Source organism: Hipposideros armiger, unplaced genomic scaffold, assembly GCF_001890085.2.
Source record: "Hipposideros armiger isolate ML-2016 unplaced genomic scaffold, ASM189008v1 scaffold_8, whole genome shotgun sequence".
In the NCBI taxonomy this organism is placed as follows: domain Eukaryota; kingdom Metazoa; phylum Chordata; class Mammalia; order Chiroptera; family Hipposideridae; genus Hipposideros; species Hipposideros armiger.
Genome location: NW_017731358.1, coordinates 7,427,593 through 7,451,835, shown reverse-complemented (window position 1 = coordinate 7,451,835; position 24,243 = coordinate 7,427,593). Strand labels below are relative to the sequence as shown.

The window sequence follows — 24,243 nt, the reverse complement described above, 5'->3', positions numbered from 1 at the left end:
TGGCTTCATTGGTGTCATGCTTAGAAAGGTCTTCCTTACCCTAAACGCCAAAATATATTCCCCTAATTTTTCCTAGTGTTTTATGGTTCTGCTTTATTTATATCTTATTTAAACTATATCTTTATTTATATCTTCAATACACCTGTAAGTTATTTTTGTGAATGGTGTAAGACAGGAATCTAATTAAATTTTTTAAGTTAGATGAGGTTATAGATTGGTGAAAAAAAGAAGAAATGTACATAGCTGTCAAAAATTCCTGAAGTAATTAGTCATGAATCTGAAATGCCACTTGGGTATATTTTTGGATTCTATTTAGTTCATTAATCTATTTGTTTATTCCTGGGCTAGTACACATAATTCATTTTAATATGTGTTTGAAGAAAATTCACACTAGAAGGTAAGCTTCATGAAGGCGAAACTCAGACCACCCTTGATGGCTGCATTCTTCTCTCTGGTTCACTGCTATATCCCCACAGGCTAGACTAGTGCCTGGCATATGGTAGGTACTTAATAAATATATGTAGAAAAAAAGTGAATGAATGCACAAACTTTGGGTATTCCAAAACTCAATTTCTTGACCCTCTGCTTTTCTCCTTGTTATAAAATGTAAACCTCAGATTTCTGGTTGGAAGCCTTTTTAAGGTAAAATAGGCTTTAAACACTGTTCTTGCCCTCTGGGTAACGTAACAAAACATCACTGAAACGTTATCATCATCGCCAAACATGTGTGGAGCACTATGTTAGATGCAATAGTCACAAAGATTTTATATAGGACACATTCCCTGCTAATGTTCTGGTTGGGAAGGAAAAGTACACACAAACAAAAAAATATATGTGTATGTAAAATAAAATACTTAATTATACAAAATGTTAAGTGCCAAATAGATGACACAGAAGATAAGACTACAGACCACAGGGTCAGAGGACTGGGCTTCCTTGAACCAGTTTTCTTATCTGTGACATAAACAAAAAAGCAATTCCTACCTCCTAGAATAATTCAAGCTTTTGAAGAAAAGACAGCCACCAAGGATGGTCCTAAAATGTTGCTTGACAGTAAAGTTAAACCTCAAGAATAATAACCATTTGGAGAGCTCTTATTATATGCCATGAATTGTCTTAAAAGCTTTTATGTATTAACTCATTTAGTTCTCTCAACAACTCTAAGGTGTAAGTACTATTATTCCACCACCACCCCCAGCCCATTATAACTGATGAACATACTTAACTTTGGTTTGCACAAAGTCACACTATAAAGTATGAAGATGGGGTCCAAACCCAAAGATTCTTGCTCCAGAATCTGAGCACTTAACTGCCCCATGAAACTTTTAGTATGCCTTAACAGGGTCGAATTTGGTCAAGCAGGTTGAGGGAAACACATTCATCTACCTGCCTGGAACAATAAATTCACAAATTTGGCTAAGGTAGAAGTTAAGTAAGGCAGAAGAGTTTGATTACATAATTATCCTGAAAAACAACCACCTGTTATGGTAACCATTTGTAAACTTCCTTTTGGGTGCTTGTCCTCTAATACAGCACTTCTCTCATCTTTACCATTAAACTCATAAGTTTTTGACAAAAAAAAAACCAATTATTTTTCAATTATTGCTATTACCTTTTTCCAGAGTACGAACTTCGGCCTTGATCCTTTGGGAATCTGGTCTTCCTGGCTGTGCCGTTACTGACTCCACGGATCACTGTGAAAAAAAATAAATATCACAATGCAATCTAGTTGCAACCGATCATAAACATTTGCAGTTCATAACTCCTAATCTTTTTTCCGCCCACCCTCTACGTGCCCTGACCTTGTCGGTCCTAATAGCACCTGCATGGAACTTCCCCTAGAACAGGTCAGGAAACGATTGCCTAGGTAACGGCGTCACCTTCCAGTCAGGTCCAAGGATCGAGGCTCTGAGGCCGCGGGCTCCTGTACTCCGGATTCTAGACCCAGCTTTGGCGCTACCAGGCCTTGGGCCCAGAGTGCGCCCCTCCCCGGGCCTCAGTTTCCACACTAGATCTCCACAGAATTCGTGAAGTAGGCCGAGTCTCCCGTTAAAAGCTCCTACATTCCGAGTCACTTGGCCCAGAAGTGCGGGGTCCCGGCCTCTTGTACCTCGGCGCCGTCTCCGACCCCGGCCACCACCTCAGGTCCGTTACCTCATTGTCGCTTCGCGTTCCTCCACGAAGGCACTCAGCTCCCACCGCGCGCCTCAGTTGTGCGGCGTTCCCGATGCGGCTGGCGTCGCAACGCGGGAAGGGGCCTGGAGGCGGGACCACGGTCTCGGAGCCAAGGGGCGGGGCGCCCTTAGCCAGGCAGCCAATCAGCACGCGAGAGGCGCCCGGTGGGGGGGCGCGCGTTGGGCGGCGGGGCGGAGTCTGTCGTGGCTGCGTCCGCGGCTGCTAGTGCAGCTGTTTTAAACTGAGGCTGGGAGCGCTAGTTGGCGGAGGCGAAGTCGGAGGCGAAGGATAACGATGAATGGACCCTGGCACATCGACAGTCGCGAGCGGGTTCTCAAGTTAGGCGAGACTTTTGAGAAGAAGCCGCGCTGCGCCTTCCACACTGTGCGCTGTGAGTGAGGACACTCCGGTGAAAAAGGGGGAGCTCTGGGTATGGGCGCGTGGAGGCACAAACGTCTCCGAGTTGTGGTCCCACAGACCCCCGCTTATTCTGCTGGAGAATATGGTTCCCAGCGTGATCCATTGCCTGGCTTGGAGTCCTAGGGGGTCGATGAAAGAAGCCGGAGTCGAGCAGGTGTGAGTAAACCCCGGGCAGAGAGATATAACTGAAACCATAAGGCAGAAAGGGAAACTTTATGGAGAAGGTCTCCAGCGGTGACTGTGGAGACAATTGGTGGATGATGTAGAGGTCGAAAGGAAAATAGTAAGGTGACAAATAGAAGGGAGCAAAGGACCGGACCGAGCCGTAATGCAGGTGGCGAGGAAATGCCTTGGGGCTGGTAGGGAAATAGTCTCTCCACTTTTAAAGTCTCTGATGAGGGTTCTTATTTAGCGTGTTCCCGGGGAGAGATTCTAAACCATTCTAATCATCTGTATCTCTTTTGGGATCCCTGATTTCATTCAGTCAATTATCCAGTATTGATTATCAGAGTATTGGATGGTGTGTTGTTAATTTCCTTATTGGAAAGACATTTACCGCCCTATGATTTCTCCCTTTGATTTGCTTTTGGTCGTCCTCTGGAATGAGTTTTGATAAATTACTCCCTTTTATTTTGTTGAGGTAGAAAAGGGAGGTCTTTTGCTTTAATAGTTGGATGGTATACACTCCAGGAAGAAAAAATATAGCATATTATGATTTGGTATGTAAAACATTCATTCTTTGCATAATAGCCCTCATAGAATTATAGAGGGGAAAGGAAACTTTGAGATAATTGAATCATAACCTTATTTTTTCTATGGCAAAATTTGTAAAGTAGGTGTTTTTACACTTCCATTCCCCAGCTCTACACTTCCTTAGTGTCTCATCATTCCACTTTTCTTTCAGTTATTCTGTCCTTAGACTGTACAGAGATCTTTATGGTTTTTATTCTGAAGTGTTCCATGCTTCAACTAAAACTTATATCCCCCAGAAGTTTACTAAAGTTATAGACAATCTAATTATAGTAACTCATAGTAAAGGTATGAAGAACCAATGGGTTACTAACTTTCCAAGGATATATACTGGGGATGCTAAAAAAAAAATTATAGAAGTGGACACTTCGGTCAACGTTGCTCAAGCAGTAGTTCACCGTAATCAGAAGTGTCTGGATGCTGATGGGAACCACTTTGAACACCTCTTGTAATTGAAGAAGTCAAATGTGACTTGTATTCATCTTTTGCTGTAGGTATACATTGAATATTACAATTTTAATACAGTTTTACTTTCTTAAAATGCGAACACTTTTTTTGGCACCCTCTGTATTTACATTTTATAAAGGATTTTATTAAGCAAAATGAATATCCAATTGATAGAATAAATGGAGGAGATATTTGCAAACAAGCTCTTAAAACAGTGTCCCTTGATTATTATTTTTCTCTACTCTGTTGCCCAAAGCTTCCCGTAGTGAGATAGCTAGTGCTGGCTATGCAGTTTCTTTCCTTCTTCAGTCCCATTTTATAAAAGTATGTTATAGTTCTTAGCTGATTTCTCCCTGCCTTTCTTTCAAATAGTATCCCCTCTCCTCTTCTTTCTCAGGTATGTGGTAGTCTTAATTTTTCAAATTACAAGGTTTAAGATTATAAAAGTTTGCTCAAAAAATATTTTTATGTAATTTAGGTGTATAATCTCAAGTGAATAAAAGGAGCCTTTGAAAAGCACTCTGCAGGTGCTTTAGAGCCTTTAATTTATAAAAGTTCTCAAAATACAGGAATTGTGTCTTCAGAGTCTGAGAATCAGATGACCCAGCAACAAGAATGAAAATAAAAATAAAACAATAACAACCACAATAAACCTAGATGTTTGAATATTCTTTTAGTCATGTGGAAGATGTTAGAAAAGTTTTCAGCCCTTAGTTTTATTCTTGTTGAAGCAGGCAGAATCTTCCTAGATTTATTTAAATAAAACCAGTCATTATTCTTGACAAAATTCATTTCTCATATCCTCACTCTTAAGGACTCATAATGAGAGAAGAAAACTATAGAATGGGGGATCTGACTTTGATACAGAACAGTTGGACCTGCTTTACAACAAACACTCAAGTCAGTGTGATCTAGGAGAAAGCAACATTCTGTCTTTATGTATTGGGTAATTATGCCAATCCAATGTACTCACGCTTTGGAAAAACTTGTGAGTTCTGGCCTCCACCTATACATGTAATGTAACTTTGGGAACATTCTCTAAGCTCTCAGCTTCAGTTTTTTAATATGTAAAATGGTAATAATAATATCTAAATTTCACTGTTTTTTAAGGATTAAATAAGATAGCATAAACAACTTAGCACATTATTTGATGCATGGGAGAAAATAAATAGTAGTCACCGTTATTCTTGAAGGCTTATTCATGTGTCTGTTAGTAGTGCCAATGAATGTAATTTACTAAGACTTTCAAAGGCATTTATCAGGACTTGGCAATAAAAGTTATCAAAAAAATAGTCTGGCATGTGGTAAATGATAAGTAAAATGCTTAGCAGCAGATGCTTCACTGGGTAGAAGAGTCTGAGTAACAGGACCCACCAGAATAAACTTTCGATCTGGGCTAGTACCAGTTTTATAATGTATATCTAGATAAGGGTATAAACACTGAAATTTCTAAGTTTGTGAATGATACCACTTTTTGCTGTCACGAAATAATGCGTTAATGGGTATTGACTATAGGGAGATGGTCTGAGGCATCGAGTGCAGCCACTCCCAAAAAAAGTGGTTGTTAAGCTTTGGTGTTAGAAAATATTAGAAAGTACATTAATGGAAAATAGGATTAAAATTATATTTATAGTTGATGTTCTCTTATCAATGCAGCATATTGGAAAGGGTATGGGTTTTGGAGTTAGTTGAATTAGTTCAAATCAAGAAAGTAAATTTTATAGTAATTGTAGATTCTTTTATGCAGATATTGACATTATGTGATGTTACAACCAAAATAGTCGAAAGATGATCAACATTAACAGAAAAACAGTACAAAGTAGGAAATGTTTTTCTACTTTTTATGTAATACAAGTAATTGTATTATAAGCCTGAAGAAAATAACATAGATGAAGGAAATCCAGAGAGAATAAATAAATGGTAAAACTGGTGGAGAGGTTTCCAAACCAAGGAAAACTGGAAAAAAAAATTTTTAGTCTGATATCAGCAATTTAGAAGAGAATACATTTAATATTTTGAATCATATGGAAACCATGAACTTGAGATTATTCAACAAATTATATAATTCTAGAACTATACTTAACCCCTTCAAACTCAAAAGTTGTGTACTGTAAGACAACTTGTTTGAAGGTAAAAAAAAAAAAGACAGCACTACTTAATGTAACAAGTAATAAAAGGTGGAACATGTTAATCCTAACAGTAGAATAATGAAATGTGAAAAGGTTCAGATTAGTTTTGATAGACTTACTGATTATAAATTCATGTTTATCATGAAGTAAAGCTACAGATATTCTGAGTGAATTTCTGTCTCTTAATTATCTCATATACTATAGACATCTATGGATAGGCTTCAGGGGTTTGCGAATCCCTTGAAATTATGCAGTATTTAATATGTATGTTCATATATGCATTTTTCTGTGGAGAGGATCTGTAGCTGGTTCATCAGATTTCCATAGGGACTTAGAACTATCTCTCATCTCCTAACACCCCCTTCCCCCAACATACACACATACACAAAAGTTAAGAACTGTGGATATAAGACAAAGAGGCTATATGAGTGGATAGATTATGTGATGCGAATTCCTGACCTGATCTTTCACTGGCTTCATTACAGAGGAGTTCATTCCCCCATTGGTTAAATTTGGGTGGGAATATTCAATTCAGAGAAAACTGATGAATTATTATAAAGAAAAATAATCAATTTTTAAACACTAAAACAGTGGTTATAGATTAACAGCCTATTGACTGAATTTGACTTTAGACATGCTTTGTTTGACCCACACAGTTAACTATTTACAACTAACATGAGTTAGTTGTAAATAGCTAAAAATCTAGCTGTTTTACACAAAAACCTGGATTACCAGCTTCTCTTTAAAAAATCGGAATATAACCTGGCAGCAGTGGCTAGAGCCAAATTGTAGTTGTCCTCTTGAGATTGGGGTTATTCATTCAGGGTTACTATGGTTCCTGCTGACCTGCTTCACTGCCTGGCTTCAGAGCATTATTTAGCTACAGTTAAATGATGTATTGTGCTTTGTGTCACTGTCAGAAAAACATGGAAGGTCAGAGGGCCATGGTTTTATTCTACGATGTCATTTCTAATGTTTTACATATTTATCATAGAGAATTCTTTATTGTCAAATATCAAATAATGGATGCCCTCTATGAGAACAGAAGTGTACTAGTGAAAAATACAAAAAGAATATGGCAATATCTACCCTAAAGAAATGATAGTCTTGAAGTAGAGATGAATCGGGGCCTCAGGAAACAATTAGAAAACAAGCATTTTACGCCTGATTCAACTTAAGTAAGTTTATACTTAAAATAAATTTGGAGGTGGTTCAGAGAAGGGATAACAATATGAACCAGAGTCAATTATGTACTCATTAGATTAAAGGCATTGCGCTAGGAACCACATTTCTGGGGAAATTAAAGTATGAGGCATTATACTTTTAAAAAATTGCAGTCTAATAGGACATGCCCACAAAGAGTTAAATAATTTCAATTAATATATCAAGTTTTGATGAGTGGTATGGTAAATACTACAGAATTAGATAAGAAATTGAGATTTTGGAGAGTAGGGAAAGGGCTGCACACAGAGACCGCTTCTGGAAAGAGGGGACTTTGAAATAGGATTCAAATTCTAAGAGGGCAAAAGCCGAGAGGAAATCAGAAGAACAAGGTTTAGGTACTTTAATAGGTTAGCCTTTTGTTGATTGAAAACTAGTTTGTCCTCCCCAAGAATGGAAGGATATGGCTCTAAAAGATATTATGAAAGAAGACATAGTGATTAGATGTAGGTGATGAAGAAGATTGAGGAATACTTACATGATAAGCAGAACCCCGAAGGGTAGTTAAAATAAGAAAGTTGAGGACATTTTAACACCAGTCTGTTACTGGGGGCGCCTACATAGGCCACGGTGATAACTTATTTATGTTAAAATAATTTAAAATAAAGTTACTTTATTTCTATTACAACCTTATAAAATGGTTCTCACTTTAGGGTCATAAAAGATATTCACTAGCTCAAACTGAAGTTATATTCTCTCCTCATTGATGTTGATGTCCATGAGACTGGTATCAGAGATTGTCAGCCAACCCCTCATCTTTTTATTCTGACTGGACTTTTGTGGTTCCTTATTCTAGCTTTAGCAGATATTAATTGCATTACCTTGGGCAAGGGACTTAATTTCTTACACTCTCACTTCCTTTATCTGTCTTAGGGATATTCATTACTTTACAGGATTATTGTGAAGCTTTGATATAAAAGCGGTTAGAAAATTTTTTTTAAATAAACTAATTAACATATAAGTTATAGCTGTTATTATTGCTTTGTTTTACATCTTAGTTCATCTCTAGGATTTTTCTGTTTTCTCTTCTGCTTTCTACTTTATCTCTGTGAAACTCAAGGCTTAGTTCCAATTTCTTCCCTTTAATATTACTCTCTTTTCATCAGTTGACATTAACACTTATTTCCCTAAGTCCAAAACCTCTTTCAAGCATCTAAAACTTAACACCTTAATTATCTTTTATCTTTCTCATTACCTTGCTACTGCTGACAAACTCCTCGGTTTATTTTCAGTCTAATTTTGTCCTCAATTTTACTACCTAGAGATACATTATAAATCAAACTCTCTAACATTTCTCATATTGTTTATGTTATTCTTTTTATCTATTTCTTAAAATCCAGGAATAAGCATCAAGATTTGAAAAGATGGTTATTGCCGTGTATTCAGTTCTGAATTAGAGCCTCATGAAGAATAAGCCATAGTATAAAGAAAACTGTGAATTGGCTATATTTACATGTATATGTGTTTAAAGAATAGAGGAATAGATTTTATTTCTTTTCATAGAGTTGTTATGAGAAGTAAATATGAAGTGTTAAGCAAGGTGTTTAGTGCATAGTGAGCATATAGTAAGTGTTCTATAAATGGTAGCTATTTTAATTGTCATTGGAAAACAGGGCCAGCCTTTGTTTATTGACAGAGTGATGATTTGATGAGCATTGCAAGACTCTCCTTTCCCAAGATCTGCCTATTATAGTTCCTAATAATATTTATTACTTTGGATTTAGAATTTTTGCCTTTGAGGCTTACCTGCTAATATTAACATAAATCTCTTGGGACTGGGGGTAATTGGAAGGAGTATCTCAGGGACTGATAATGTTCTATTTCTTAATCTGGTTGCTGATTACACATGTGTCACTGTGAAGATTATGATTTATGTCCTATTTTGCATGTATGCTATATTGTAATAGTCAACCTGGAAAAAATAAACATAACCCAAGGAATTCTATGTCAGAAATATTATCAGTCATTGATATATATTGATGTAAATTTTTTAACTGATTTTTTTATTAGTTTCAAGTGTACAAAACAACATAATGATTAGATATTTACACATCTCACAAAGTGATAACCCCAATAAGTCTATTATCCATCTGACACTGTACATAGTTATTACAATATTATCAGCTATATTCTGTATGCTGTACAATATATCCCCATGACTATTTTTTTAAAATTATAGTTGACATTCATTATTATTTTATGTAGGATTCAGGTAGCCAACATAGTGGTTAGATGTTTATATAATTTATGAAGTATTCCTCCAATAAATCTAGTACCCAACTGACACTACACGTAGTTTTTACAATGTTGTTGACTATATTCCCTATGCTGTACTTTACATCCCTGTGATTATTTTGATAACTGGCAATTTGTACTTCTTAAGCCCTTTCACCTTTTTTACCCATTTCCTCAACCCTCTACCATCTGGGAACCATCAGTTTGTTCTCTGTATCTGTAAGTTTGTTTCTCTTTTGTGTGTTTATTTATTTTGTTCTTTAGACTCTACATGTAAGTGAGAGCATATGGTATTTGCCTTTCTCAGTCCGACTTATTTCACGTAGCATACCATCTAGGTCCATCCATGTTGTTACAAATAAGATTTCATTCTTTTTTTAATATTCAATTGTGTATATGTACCACAATTTCTTTATCCAATTGTCTGTTGAGGGGCATTTCAGTTGTTTCAATAACTTCGCTATTGTAAATAGCGCTGAAGTGAACATAGGGGAACATATATCTTTTTGAATTAGTGTTTTGGATTTCTTTAGATAATAACCCAGGAGCGGAACTGCTAGGTCATAAGGTAATTCTGTTTTTTATTTTTATTTATTTATTAAATTTATCAGGGTGACATTAGTAGTAAAATTATATAGGTTTCAAGTATACATCTCTATAATACATCATCTATTGGACAGTTTGAACGAATCCATCATTCAGGAACGTCCAGAGCTTGTTAATTATAAAGAAGTTGTGTTCCATCACGACAACCCAAGACCACACACAAGTTTGATCACCCGTCAAAAATTATTGGAACTTGGATGGGATGTGTTGCTACACTCACCAAACTCACCTGACCTGGCGCCATCAGACTTCCACTTGTTTCGCTCTCTTTAAAACTCCTTGCGTGGTATAACATTCAATTCAGATGAAGCTCTAAATCAGCACCTTGTTCAGTTTTTCACAAATAAAGACAGGTCCTTCTATGAACGAGGAATTATGCAGCTCACTGAAAGATGGCAAAAGGTTATCGAACAAAACGGGCAATACGCGGGTGGCTGGTTGGCTCAGTTGGTTAGAGCGCAGTGCTAATAATACCAAGGTTGCCAGTTCGATCCCCACATGGGCCACTGAGATGTGCCCTCTTTAAAAAAAAACAAAAGGGCAATATATCATTGATTGATCTTTGTTCTTTATATAAATAAATGACCTTAAAAAACATAGACAAAATACATCATGACTTTTCCAACAACCCAATATTTTTTTTAAAGATTTTATTGGGGAATTGGGGGAGGGGACAGCGTTGGGGAATCAGGGAAGGGGAACAGACAAGTTGCTGTTGGCAACTGCACATTCATGGGGAAACTTAATAAAAAGCAATCTGATATAGTTTAACAGCTTGAGCTTTTCATGGCTACATACACCACTTAAAAATGTGTAAACTTAACCAAATCTGTCACTTCAGAACTTAAAACGAGTTTTCATTTTGAGTTAAATCATAATACAAATGATGTAATTAAAATAGATCACCTGGAAAGAATTTAGGGTGCTGAGATATTTCACATGCTGAACAAGCTTAAAAACCTCTAAGATATAAAAGCCACTTAAAAATAATTCACAGCAAGGGAGAAGGTCCAACTTGGTGGAATAGGTAAATGTGCCTGCAACCTCCCAGGATCACATAAAAATTACAATTAAATTATTGAACAGTCAACCTCAAGAATCATCTGAAGACTAGCTGAACAGAACCCCTATAACTAAGGATATAAGGAAGAGGCCACATAGAAACTAGTAGGAGGGGAGGACACCAAAACGGGCTGACCCCAAACCCACAGGTGGTGGTCAGGCACCAGGAGTGACATCTCGGTGGTAGAGGTCCCCCTGAAGAGTGAGGGGTCCCAGCCCCACAGCTAGCTCCCCAACCCAGGAGACCTATGCTGGGAGGAAGAGTCCCAACAGCATCTCATAGTGTAAATGTGTAAGGATTCTGTCTGTCCATCCTGGTAAAAAGGAAACCCAGACATCCTTTTAAACAGCCTGCACACAGCCTCATTCATTTGTGAGCACTTACGCTGGGCTCCGAGGGAGGGGCAGCAACTGGAGAGATGCCAGAGACATACAGGGGAAAAAACCTGAGTTGTGTGGCTTCAGGACAAGGGCTGGAGGGACAGCTGCCACTGTCCCTATGTGGATCCTGCTTCACATGTGGCCTACAGGAGGGTCCCATCTTTCCTGTGTTAAAACTACTCCCACAGGGCCAAATCTGAGACTGCATTGGTCTGGTAAAATCCATTCATGTGCCATCTTGGCAACTACCTTGAACCCTGCCTGTCTAGCCAGTGTGGCATTGTCTGGGAGACTCTAAGCTCCTGAGAGGCCAGCCCTGCTCCCATAAACTGCGGGAGGCTCCTACAGCAGTGCTTGGCCAGCAGTGGATTGGGAAACTTTTGGTAGCGAGCGGTAAGCCCAAATTTTTGCTGCAGCCTTTTTTGGGCAGCTGGCAGGGATCTGTGGGCCCTTGCTGTGCAGTGGCTAGCGAGGGGAATCTGGGGGGATTTTGTGGAGTGGCCACAGGCTCAGTACTGGCATAAGAACTGAATCTGTATTAACTTTGTAAAAACCACGAGCCACATTCCGTGACTCCCAAGAGCCCCCACCCTGCCCAATTCAGGTGGCATCACTGGGAGCACTGACACCACCAGGTAAAAAAGCCTGGCCCACACACCTAAGAAGGTTCTTTAAGTGGCTGGGCCAGCTGGTGGTAACAGGCCTGGGGGGAATTGGATCTTTGGCTAAGCTGCCCCAGGCCTATCCTGGTGACAGCTGGCCTCTGTTCACAGCATGGCAACTCCCACACACCTACATGTTCAACAGTGATGGCAACCAACTGCTTATAGTTTTGTAGATCCTACTAGGTAGCTCCGGGCTGGTCACAGGCAAGGCTGAAATTTGAGTGCATGGGAGCGTCTCCCAAGAGGCACCAGAAACAACACACCCAGAGGCCAGCTTCAGACCACAACAGAGTACTACCTGATTAGCCCCACAAGCGACACACCTAAAGGGTGCATGTATAGCCAATCCTCACAGCCAGTTAGCCGTAGAGTCAAACCCACCCACTGATAAACCAAAAGCAATCAAGGATCAACTGCGACAGTAAATACACAAAACACACACAAGGAACACTTCGGGAACACATGCACATGTGATCAGGAAGATGTGCGACTGGATCACATGGGACACCTACTACATAAGGTCACCCAGCAAAGACTGAGAGACATAGGAGATCTACCTAATACATAGAAACAAACACAGAGAGGCAGCCAGAATGAGAAAACAAAGAAACATGTCCCAAATTAAAGAACAGGAGAAACCTCCGGAAATAGAACTAAATGAAATGGAGGCAACCAACCTACCAGAGACAGAGTTTAAAACACTGGTTATAAGAATGCTTAAGGAACTTAGCGAGAATTCAACAAGAGATAGTAAGCATAAAGAAAGACATAGAAACTATAAAAAAGATCCAGTCAGAAATAAAGTACAATAACTGAAGTGAAGAATACACTAGAAGGAATCAATAGCAGATTAGATGAAATAGAGGATCAAATCAGCAATTACAAGGTTGCAGAAAACATCTAATCAGAGCAGCAAAAGGAAAAAAGAGTTAAAATAATGAATATAGTTTAACCTTTGGACAACAACAAGAGTAACAACATTCATATCAAAGGAGCACCAGAAGGAGAAGAGAGGCAGCAAGGGATTAGAAACATATTTGAAGAAATAATGACTAAAAATTTCCCTAACCTGGTGAGGGAAATAGATATACAAAGACAGGAAGTGCAGAGTCCCAAACAAGATAAACTCAAACAGGCCCATACCAAGACACATTACAATTAAAATGCCAAAGGTTAAAGACAAAGAGAGAATCCTAAAAGTAGAAAGAGAAAGACAACTAGTTACTTACAAGAGAGCTCCCATAAGGTTATAACCTGATTTCTCCAAAGAAAATTTGCAGGCCAGAAGGGAGTGGCAGGAAATAGTCAAAGTGAGGAAATACAAGGGCCTACAACCAAGATTACTCTACCCAGTAAGGCTGTTATTTAAATTGAAGGAGAGAGAAAGAGCTTCCCAGACATGAAAAAGCTGAAGGAGTTCATTAACACAAAGCCAGTGTTACAATAAATGTTACATTCAGTAGAAAAAGGGGGAAAACAAACAAACAAAAGAACAAAAATATAAATAAAATGGCAATAACTATGTACCTATTGATAATCACTTAAATGTAAATGGATTAAATGCTCCAATCAAAAGACATAGGGTAGCTGAATGGATCAGAAAACAAGACCCATGCATATGTTATCTACAAGACACACATCTCAAATTGAAATATACACATAACTGAAGATAAAGGATTAGAAAACGATACGTCACACAAATACAAATAAAAAAAATGCTGGAGTAGCAATATTTATATCGGACAAAATAGACTAAAATGAAGACTATAACAAGAGACAAAGGAGGACATTACATAATGATAAAGAGATAAATCCAAAAAGAGGACATAACCCCAGTAAACACCTATGCACCCAACATAGGAGCCCCTAAACATATAAAAAAATATTGACCAACATAAAAGCATAGATTGACAGTAACACAATCATAGTAGGGGACTTTAACACCCCATTGACACCAATGAACAGATCTTCCAGACAGAAAACACGGAAACAGCAGCCTTTGAGGACACACTAGACCAGATGGCTTTAATTGATATTTTTAGAGCATTTCACCCCAAAGCAGCAGAACATTCACTCTTTTGAGATGCCCATGGAACATTTCCCAAGATAAACTACATGTTAGGCCACAAAACAAGTCTCAATAAATTTAAGAAATTTATATCTGAAATCATGTCAAGCATCTTCTCTGACCACAGTGGTATGAAGCTAGAAATCAATTACAAGACAAAAACCAGAAAAACACATAAACACATGGAAGCTAAATAACATGAACAGGGGAAGTGCTCACAAGTGAATGAGTCTGTGTGCAGGCTGTTTAAAAGGATGTCTGGGTTTCCAGGCACCTTCCTTTTTACCAGGATAGACAGACAGAATCCTTACACATTTACACTATGAGATGCTGTTGGGACTCTTCCTCCCAGCATAGGTCTCCTGGGTTGGGGAGCTAGCTGTGGGGCTGGGACCCCTCACTCTTCAGGGGGACCTCTACCACCGAGATGTCACTCCTGGTGCCTGACCACCACCTGTGGGTTTGGGGTCAGCCCGTTTTGGTGTCCTCCCCTCCTACTAGTTTCTATGTGGCCTCTTCCTTATATCCTTAGTTATAGGGGTTCTGTTCAGCTAGTCTTCAGATGATTCTTGAGGTTGACTGTTCAATAATTTAATTGTAATTTTTATGTGATCCTGGGAGGTTGCAGGCACATTTACCTATTCCACCAAGTTGGACCTTCTCCCTTGCTGTGAATTATTTTTAAGTGGCTTTTATATCTTAGAGGTTTTTAAGCTTGTTCAGCATGTGAAATATCTTAGCACCCTAAATTCTTTCCAGGTGATCTATTTTAATTACATCATTTGTATTATGATTTAACTCAAAATGAAAACTTGTTTTAAGTTCTGAAGTGACAGATTTGGTTAAGTTTACACATTTTTAAGTGGTGTATGTAGCCATGAAAAGCTCAAGCTGTTAAACTATATCAGATTGCTTTTTATTAAGTTTCCCTATGAATGTGCAGTTGCCATGTATTCATTCATTTTGTCTTCTGCTAGGACAGCAGAGAAGTGGTAGTAGGCACCCAAGGTGGGTTAAAGTAAAATGTATGGTAGAAAAAGACTGAAAATTGAAAATATTCTACTGATACCAGTTATTAGCAAATTGTGAAAACATTGACATTATTTAGTTTTTGGCAGTAGAACATCTTAGTCTAGTTCATCTTGATCTAAACAGGATTCTAGGGAGCATGTTTTAAGGAATACTGCTTCAGAGTATAACTATTTTTTTTCTGAGAATTATACATACAGAAATAAACTGGATCATATTTTGTCTGTTTATTTGTAATATAAAGACTTTTCTAAACCAATTTAAAAACTGGTTGTTAAAAAATTATTTATCACTCTGAAACATGCTCATATTTTTGCTATCCAGTTATTTAGGTGTGATTCCATCTTATAAAAATCTGTATCTGTATCTATTTTTAGATGACTTCAAACCTGCTTCTGTTGATACTTCTTGTGAAGGAGAGCTTGAGGTCGGCAAAGGTGAACAGGTGACAATAACTCTGCCAAATATAGAAGTGAGTATTTACATATTTAGACTAAAAGAATGTTTTTGTAAGATTTCCACTAAATTTAAATGAAAATAATTGCACAATTTATGTAGTGACAATCAGTTAAACACAGAAAACAAAAAACATTATTTTAGGTAAAACAGCCTTAAAATACTTTAATTAATAAGTTTCAGGAGTTGTATCAAATGGTTTGAAACAATTGGAAGTCTAACAAATATTTATTAAATTACTTTTATGAGCCAGATTTTGTAGTCTGAACTAGGAATAATAACATATCCCCTGCCTTCCAGTCCTAATCTGTAATAGCAGACAGACATATAAACATCTAGTGCTGTAAGTTAGAGCATGTACAAAATTCTGTGCAAGCACATAAGTGGAATCAAATACTCTGCCAAGTGGAATCTTGAAAGGATTCCAAAACAGATGTTCTTTAAGTTGAGCTTTAAAGGACAAGTAGAATTTTGTGAGGTAGAAAGGGAGTAGAATATTCTAAGCAGAAGCAGAAGAAACATCATGTGAAAGACTAATGGAGAAAAAACAATAAGTTTGTGGAATAACTGATTTAATATAGTAAATTACAAATTAATGAAAAATGATTGATAGGAGAAGAAACTATCAATAGAAAGGTAGGTTGGAATCAGATTGTGAAGAATCTTTTATGTTGGAATGTAGAATTTGGACTTTATTCCATAGGTATTGGAGAACCATTAGAGGTTTTTAAGTCGAGGGCTAACATAAATAGATTTGTGCTTTTAGATTGATTTTAGCAATAGTTTAGGGAATGAGTTACAAAAGAAAGGCAATAAGGTCAGGAAGACCTTAACCAAAAGTTTAAAATTTTGTCTGTTTTCCAATTTCCAGATGTAGCCAAGTAACACTATCAAATACTATTTAAATATACAAGTTCTTTTTTGTATGCTCTAGTTTTCTCAGTCCTTGAGTTAGAAATTTCTTTTTTTAAAATTTTTATTAAATTTATTCAGGTGATATTGGTTAGTAAAATTATATAGGTTTCAAGTGTACAATTCTATAATACATCATCTATATATTGCATTGTGTGTTCACCACCCAGAATAAGTTCTCCTTCTATCACTATATATTTGACCCCTTTAATCCTCTTCTACCATTCCCCTTCCCCCCTTACCCTCTGGTAACCACTAAACTGTTGTCTGTGTCTATGAGTTTTTGTTTCTTTGTTTCTCTTGTTCATTTGTTGCTTTCAGTTTTATATCCAACTTATGAGTGAAGTCATTGTTCTTGATTTTTTCTGTCTGACTTATTTCGCTTAGCATGATAATCTCAAGCTCCATCCATGTTGTTACAAATGGCAGTATTTCATCTTTTCTTATGGCCGAATAGTACTACATTGTGTATATCTACCCAAAATATCTGAAAACATTTATCCGTAAAGATATATGTACCCCTATGTTCACTGCAGAGGCCAAGACATGGAAACAACCAAAATGTCCTTCAATAGATGATTAGATAAAGATGTGAGTTAGAAATTTCTTAGCATTCAACTTAAATATTTTTTTGTTTTTATATTGACTTGATCTATTCTCAGAGAAAGCCAAGACTGTAATTTTAACATGTAAAGAAAACACTGGACTTCCTGAGATTGTTTTGGTTTTGTTTAATTTTTGTAATAATATATGCATATATGAGATGGCTTATCATGGTTTGAAGTATTGAAAGCAAGCTCTCTATCTTCTAGTCTCATACCTTTTTCTTATTTTTATCAGTCAAGACTATTGAGACCCCACTATTATGTCAGACTGTATCAGCTGATGCCTCTGAATGTTTTCCTAAGGTATATTAAATTTGTGTAGGCTTTTTATTGTACATTTCTCATTTGCTCCATTAGAAACTGAAGGAAATGAAAAATCAATTCAGTGTGAGTCATTGTGGATTTGTATTACTTTCTTTGTATTATTCTGTTATGAAAATGTTCAGATTCTGACATCCCTAAAATAGTTTGGAAATCTAGCAGTCAATAATGTAAGTCTTTTTTGTCTTATGATACTTATGAAAGAAAGACCTAAACCATTAACTTAATTTTAAAAGTTGTTGAAAAACCTTCAGTTGATAATAAGCACCACTAGCCTGGTTTCAGATTATAGGATTATTGATCAGTGCTGATTGGTTGGAAGAAAAACTTTAGTTGGGCTCTTCTTTGCCATATAGAATATTGTTTTCTCAAACTGCAATCCTTCGATCCTCATTCTTTGTATTGCTTTTTTACTCTAACCAGGTGGGTAGTCTTACATTTGTTAATAAACCTTTTTCATTCACAGAGATCCTGTTTAATCAAGAGTTACCATTCACCTTGTGTTTGGTTATGGTCTCAATTGAAATACCTCTTAAAGGAATGACAACTATAGGAGGAAGTTTTTAAGCCTTCAAATTGTAAATTTCTGAAACAGCAAAGAAATCATCTGGGAAAAAGTGACTCCCCACCCACCCCACCAGAGATATGTCCAAAAAGAATATGCCTCAGTGTTTTTGTGTGTGTATATGTGTGCATGAGAAAGAAAAAGAGGGAGAGGCAAATGGACAGGCAGACCATATATACATGTACCTTCTGCATGATAAGTCCTACACTAGTTAACTATTGGGATATATAGGTCAGTGTCTTAAAAAATATGCCGTTTAATGAGGAACACAGGAAATAATGGATTAAAATATGGAACTGTAAGGACTATCATAAAGGTATATATAGAATATTATGAGAGCACAAAAGAGAGGTAACTCAGCCGAGGGAGGGAGGAGAGACATCAGGATACCCTGTTTTCAAAATGAGTTGAGGTTGCCTAGTTGAAGGAAAGAGGAAAGGACATTTTAGGCAGAGAAAAGAAAAAGACATAGGCTAAGACAAAGCAACAGAAGAGCCTGTTACATTTGAAGAACTATGTATAAGCCACTATGGCTAAGTCACAAGGGGTCGATGTGGGGACATAGTAGGCTGGAAAGGTACTTAGAAATCAGATAGTAAAAGATCTAACGTGTAATGCAAAGTATGTGAACTTTATCCTATATATAACTGTTTTAGACAGCTAGAATGAAAGAATTGTTAAATTTACCACCTGTCAAGAACAAGCATATTTTTTTCTGCCCTGCATACAGTCCTTAAACTTAATCAGTGGGTTTAGTGTGACAGGTCCTGTTCCTTGATATATTCATTTTCCTTGATTTGCATAGGGAATCACCACTTTAAGAAAAGACCAGATTTAAAAAACTAAACTTATGAAGAAAGGAGAGGAGGGGTAGGAAATATGGTTCACGGCTTCTGTTCCCTTATCTGTACAATACATTGATTGTATTAGAATTGAATCCCAATGCAATATATAGATGATGTACTATAGAAGTGTACACTTGAAACCTATATAATTTTACTAACCAATAAATTTAATAAGCATTTAAAAAAGAAAAAGAATTGAACCCCAGTTGCCTGTTGTAGACCAATGAAACAAATCTTTATTGGTTCAGGGCAAGTACTTTCCTCAATGATGACTGCCTAAAGATCTCAGCCTCTCTTCATCTCTGACATTTTTACTACCCTTCTTATTGTCAGAGCAGTAAATTTAAGTAGTTAGGTGACTTGAAGTATAACATAGATTGCGAAACACAGATCTCAAAGTCCCTCCCAACCAAATTTCCATTATAAATTTCAAGTAATGATAATTAACTTTTTAAACAGGGATCAACTCCACCAGTAACTGTTTTCAAAGGTTCAAAGAAACCTTACTTAAAAGAATGCATTTTGATTATTAACCATGATACTGGAGAATGTCGACTAGAAAAACTCAGCAGCAACATCACTGTAAAAAAAACAAGGTATGTGGTTAACTGAATAAATTATTTTATCAGCACATAAATTGTTAAGGAAATATCAGTGAAAAAAGTTATTGGATTAAGTCAGTTATTATATGAGGGTTATTTCTGTGTTGTACAAAAATGTTTGAATATTTTCCAAGTTTTAATTTGGTGGAGAGCCTTAGCCACAAGCTTGTACCTTTTCTCCCTGTGATATATAAAAGCTTGTGCAGATATATGTGCAAATATACCTTATTCTATTGTAGATGCTTACAAAGAACTGAATGGAAAGGAGCCATTATACACTCTTCAAAATAATTTCACCTTCATTAGTAAAAGTTTATTAAGCACCTAGAATATATAAGGCACTAGGAAAAGGAGAGTTTTCTATATAAATACTAACCTCAAAATTTCTGCATTTTAAATGGATTAACATATAATTCCATTAGAAAAGTCAAGAGAATATAGCTATCTCAAATCCATTTTTGGAAACAAGCAGGTACATTAATTACCATGTAACATAAGGGACTTGCTTTAAAAGCTATACAAGGGCCGGCAGAGTGGCGTGATGGTTGGGAGCTGGCTTGGGATGCCGGAGGGCCCCGGTTCGGATCCCACGTGTGAGGGCCAGTGATGCTGCCCTCCTCAGCTGAGATGCAGCTCAACCTGGAGCTGGGCTGCCGTGAGTCACTGGCGACGGCGGCGTGGGCTGCAGCCCCTGTGGCAGTGGGTTGCCATGGGCTACCGTGTGTAGCCAGCAGCCAGCGTGAGCGGCCAGCAGCCGCAGTGAGCGACAGCAACTTGTCTGTTCCCCTTCCCCCAGTTCCCCAGCACTGTTCCCATCCCCCCAATTCCCCAATAAAAATCTTAAAAAAAAAAAAAGCTATACAAATAGTGTAGACAAAAATTGCTCTAGGAAATTAAAGGAAGGGAGAGGTTATGGTTTATTGGAGCATTCAGGTAGCCTTTATTGATGACCTTGAGAGGAGTTTAAGATTTAGGGTTTTTCTTCCCCCCGAACATACTTGTTGATAAGAATTATCTTCAGTGCTTGTTAAATATATGAGTTTCCAAATCTAACTTCAGATTAAGAAGAAGCCTGGGAAGCTCTATTTTTCATTTTCCCTGCCGTGCACATAATGTTTATTAGTAGGAAGGTTTGGAAAATACTGATTTAATGGATGAGAGAGAACGTGAGGATGTAAGCAAGGTTTGAAAGCAGGAATATTTCTGACTTATTTGGGGCCAGTGAATAAGACCCATTTGAATAGGGCAGAGATTTATCTCTGTGTGTATATAAACAAGTATTGGAAAGTGAGGAGTGAGGTTGATAGTGGATTAGAGGTAATGTCATAAAGGAAGGTTGAAGCTAATGCCTTCAATATTAACTATGAAATTAGGACATTGTCTTATTGTCAGTAGTTATATATTAAATTTTTTAAACTAGGGATTAAATTTTTTTAAATTAGAGTTTATCGGGGTGACAATTGTTAGCAAACTTACATAGATTTAAGATGTACAATTCTGTAATATTTTAAAACTTTAATCCACCAAACAAACGGAGTAAAATGAAACAACATGGGAAACAGAAAAATGCAAAAAACACATTTTTTGAGAGCAGGAATGAAGAAAAAAGTGAGGTGCTAAATACTTTGTGAAGGAAGAACTGACAGGATTTGGTGACTAGAAATGGGAGAGGCAGAAGTCAAGCATAATTGTGTTTTATACTCTTTTTTTTAAATCTTTTTTTAAGTTTTTATTTTTTTTTATTATGAAATACACATTTTTTTAATTATACTCTTTTTTCAAAAGTATTGAAAATACATGGATCTTCGTTAGTAACATGTTTTAAAGTTATGAATGAAAAATGTGGAAGTGACTTAATTTTGACAGAAATGATAATTTTAGAATTTAGGGAACACATATGTATTATATGCTTCCATATATTTTTTTATTTTAAGCATCCGTGTATGTCTTACCTCTTTAATTTTGAGCAGTGTTTTTTTTTTACTCATATTTGTATCCCTCAATGGATGTGTGTACATGCCATGCATATAAAGAGGGCTCAATAAATTTTGTTAAATAATGAATTAAATTAATGGTTTAGTTCTTGAATATCATTTTAAGGTTGTCTAGGGAAAAGAATAAGTGGTCAATTTTAGTAAATGTGTAAGTTGAAATTGTTGTTACATTGCCATCATACCTATTTTGACTTTTGATATTCTTAATTGCAGAGTTGAAGGAAGCAGTAAAGTTCAGCCTCGTGTAGAGCAACAGCAGCAACAAATGCGGAATTTAACTAGGACTCCTAATTTTGTAAAACAGTCTCCATCCGAAGACAAAATGTCCCCAACATCTCCAATGGATGATATTGAAAGAGGTAAAATCTAAGTGTCTATAATGTTCATTTATAAGAAATAATTAAGAATAAGTAAAAATTTTTATTTTAATTAACAAGGCCACTAACTATATAATCTTTTATTGAGAGCATAATATTTTTATGGGTTTTTTTGGGGAGAATAGTGTAGTTTATGATTTAGGGTATTATGTAATTATGCATCTATGTAACAGCATTTGTTTCTTTTCTTATTATTCAGGGGGGAAAGTGTTTAGATGTGTGTAACTGGAGTTTTCTTCTTTTTGACAGTTGTGATGATTCAAATTCAGTTCTTCACAGCATCTTCCTGTCGAAGTTCTTTATGTATAGCCAAACTATAGATGTCTAAGATGTCACCCAACCAATAGTAAAGTGAGGAGATAGTAAGCGGAAGCAGCAGGCAAGTTCTTCTCAATTGCTGCTCACTTCTCAGCAGGAAGGTGTTTCTAGGGAGACACAGTCGTTTTGGAAGTAAGGAAATTTAAATCTCCATTTTTTTTTTCTAGCTGCAGTTTGGGTGCTGTTGTTACAGTAATTGTGGTAGGAATAAGACTCTGATCACCAAAGTATACAAGGATTTGCCTCTACACTTTTCCTTCATAACATGCATGTTGCTCTCAGTTCCACTTGCCCCCTTCTAGACCCAGCATAGCATTAGTTCCCTAATGTATTAGTGTTCCTCCTCTTTGTTGCTAAAAGGGATCTTGAATTTTATTATTATATAACATCTGCTTCCAAATGGATTTGAATCATGATTTCATTATATACGTGTATACAGTAAAATACTGGAACAGAAAATAATGGTATTAAAGATGAAGAGGAAGAAAATGTGTTCATTAATAAAACATTAAATTTACAGCTGAGCTTCCTAGCCACTAAGTCAAAACTAAAGTCCTAAGTAGCATATTTTGTATCATCTAAGGGACAAGTTCCAAAGAATCGGACTCTTCACTGCTGCTCAATTCTAAAAGGAATTCATCATATGGAACCTGTTCTATATAAGGAGGCATTAAATTATATAGTATCTTCAAGAATCATTTAAAATACAAGAAGTTCCTATATGTGCCAGTTTTTTAACAGAGATCTTAATGAAAGCATTTATTGAAGCACTATATTATAAAGGATAAGTTAACATGATCCAAGCATAAGATCTAACTTAGTATAAGAAATTACATTGAGATATTTGTATGGCATATTCCTTAGATGGTCTTCTTTTAAATAGTTTCTTCACCTTACTATGAATCATCTTTTCACATTTATATTTAGATGTCTGGCACTTCTATTAGTGTTTCTCTGGTTTAGTTTTTACATTTACATGTTGGCTTTACTTCGAATTTTAGTTTAAGAAATAAGATAAAAATCCAAATTTCCCTCCTCTTCAACAGTATCAATAAGTAGTATTGATAAAAAAATCAACAAATATGGTATTGACAAAGAGTATCAATATCCAATTATTGAATAAGCCATCATTTCTTCTGTAGATATGGAAAGCCATTTTTCCACATGCAGAATTTCTATATGGATTAAACCTACTCACAACATAAAATATACAATGGCCAATAAATATATGAAAAATTGATCAAAGTCACTAATGCTTTTAAAATGCAAGTTTTAAAGGCAAGAAAATTTTTTTCATTAATGAGCTTGGCAGTAGCTAAACCATTTGTCCACATTCAATACTGGTGAGGACATAAAGGGAAGCAAGTATGTTTATACATTTTTGGAAGAATTTTATTAAAATATAGCTAACATAAAATATTATATTAGTTTCAGGTGTACACCACAGTTATTCAGCATTTATATACCTAAAGAAGTGATCACCATGATAAGTCCAGCAACCATCTGACACTGTACTACGCTATCACAATATTATTGACTATATTCCCTATGCTGTACATTACATTCCCATGACTTATTTGTTTTATATCTGGAAATTTGAACCTCTTATTCCCCTTCACCTTTTTCACCCCTTTTTAAATTTTTCAATTACAGTTGACATTCAGTATTATTTTATATTAGTTTCAGGTGTATAGCATAGTGGTTAGACATTTATATAATTTAAGAAGTGAACCCCCTAACTAGTCTAGTATCCACCTGGCACTATACATAGCTATTACCATATTATTGACTATATTCCCTTTGCTGTACATCCTTATGACTATTTCATTACCAATTTCAGGGATATCAGCCTATAATTTACTTTTTTTGTAATATCTTTGTCTGGCTTTGCAATCAGAGTAATGGGAGACCCATAAACGAGTCCTCTTGAGTTTTTTGGAATGGGATGAGAAGGATAGGCATTAATTCTTATTTGGATGTTTGGTAAAATTCACCTGGGAAGACATCTCGTCCAGGACTTTTGTATGGGGGGAGGTTTTTTTTATTACTGGTTTGATTTT

At 36.4% G+C, this 24,243-nt stretch overlaps 2 protein-coding genes across 2 annotated transcripts in view; one reads left to right on the top strand and one right to left on the bottom strand.

Annotated features, from left to right (window-relative positions):
• The window catches only part of IQCB1 (IQ motif containing B1), a 66,476-nt gene extending 64,218 nt beyond the window's left edge, over positions 1-2,258 (bottom strand). Inside the window, exons 1-2 of the mRNA XM_019652820.1 lie at positions 2,155-2,258; positions 1,613-1,694 (exon numbers count right to left, since the gene is read on the bottom strand). The gene's annotated coding sequence lies outside the window, so the exon portion shown is untranslated. The remainder of the gene's footprint in view (positions 1-1,612; positions 1,695-2,154) is intronic.
• Positions 2,259-2,416: 158 nt separating this feature from the next.
• EAF2 (ELL associated factor 2) lies at positions 2,417-22,309 on the top strand. The gene is made up of 5 exons (XM_019651147.1): positions 2,417-2,566; positions 15,566-15,660; positions 19,352-19,488; positions 21,702-21,847; positions 22,115-22,309. Exons 1-5 carry the CDS (start codon positions 2,470-2,472, stop codon positions 22,183-22,185), a joined length of 546 nt encoding a protein of 181 aa, XP_019506692.1. The 5' UTR covers positions 2,417-2,469; the 3' UTR covers positions 22,186-22,309.
• The last annotated feature ends 1,934 nt before the right edge of the window (positions 22,310-24,243 follow it).

Coding starts and splice junctions, on each gene's coding strand:
- EAF2 (XM_019651147.1), top strand. CDS start 2,470: ATGAATGGACCCTGGCACATCGACAGTCGCGAGCGGGTTCTCAAGTTA. Junction 19,489..21,701: donor ATCACTGTAAAAAAAACAAG/GTATGTGGTTAA, acceptor TCTTAATTGCAG/AGTTGAAGGAAGCAGTAAAG. Junction 21,848..22,114: donor AATGGATGATATTGAAAGAG/GTAAAATCTAAG, acceptor TCTTTTTGACAG/TTGTGATGATTCAAATTCAG.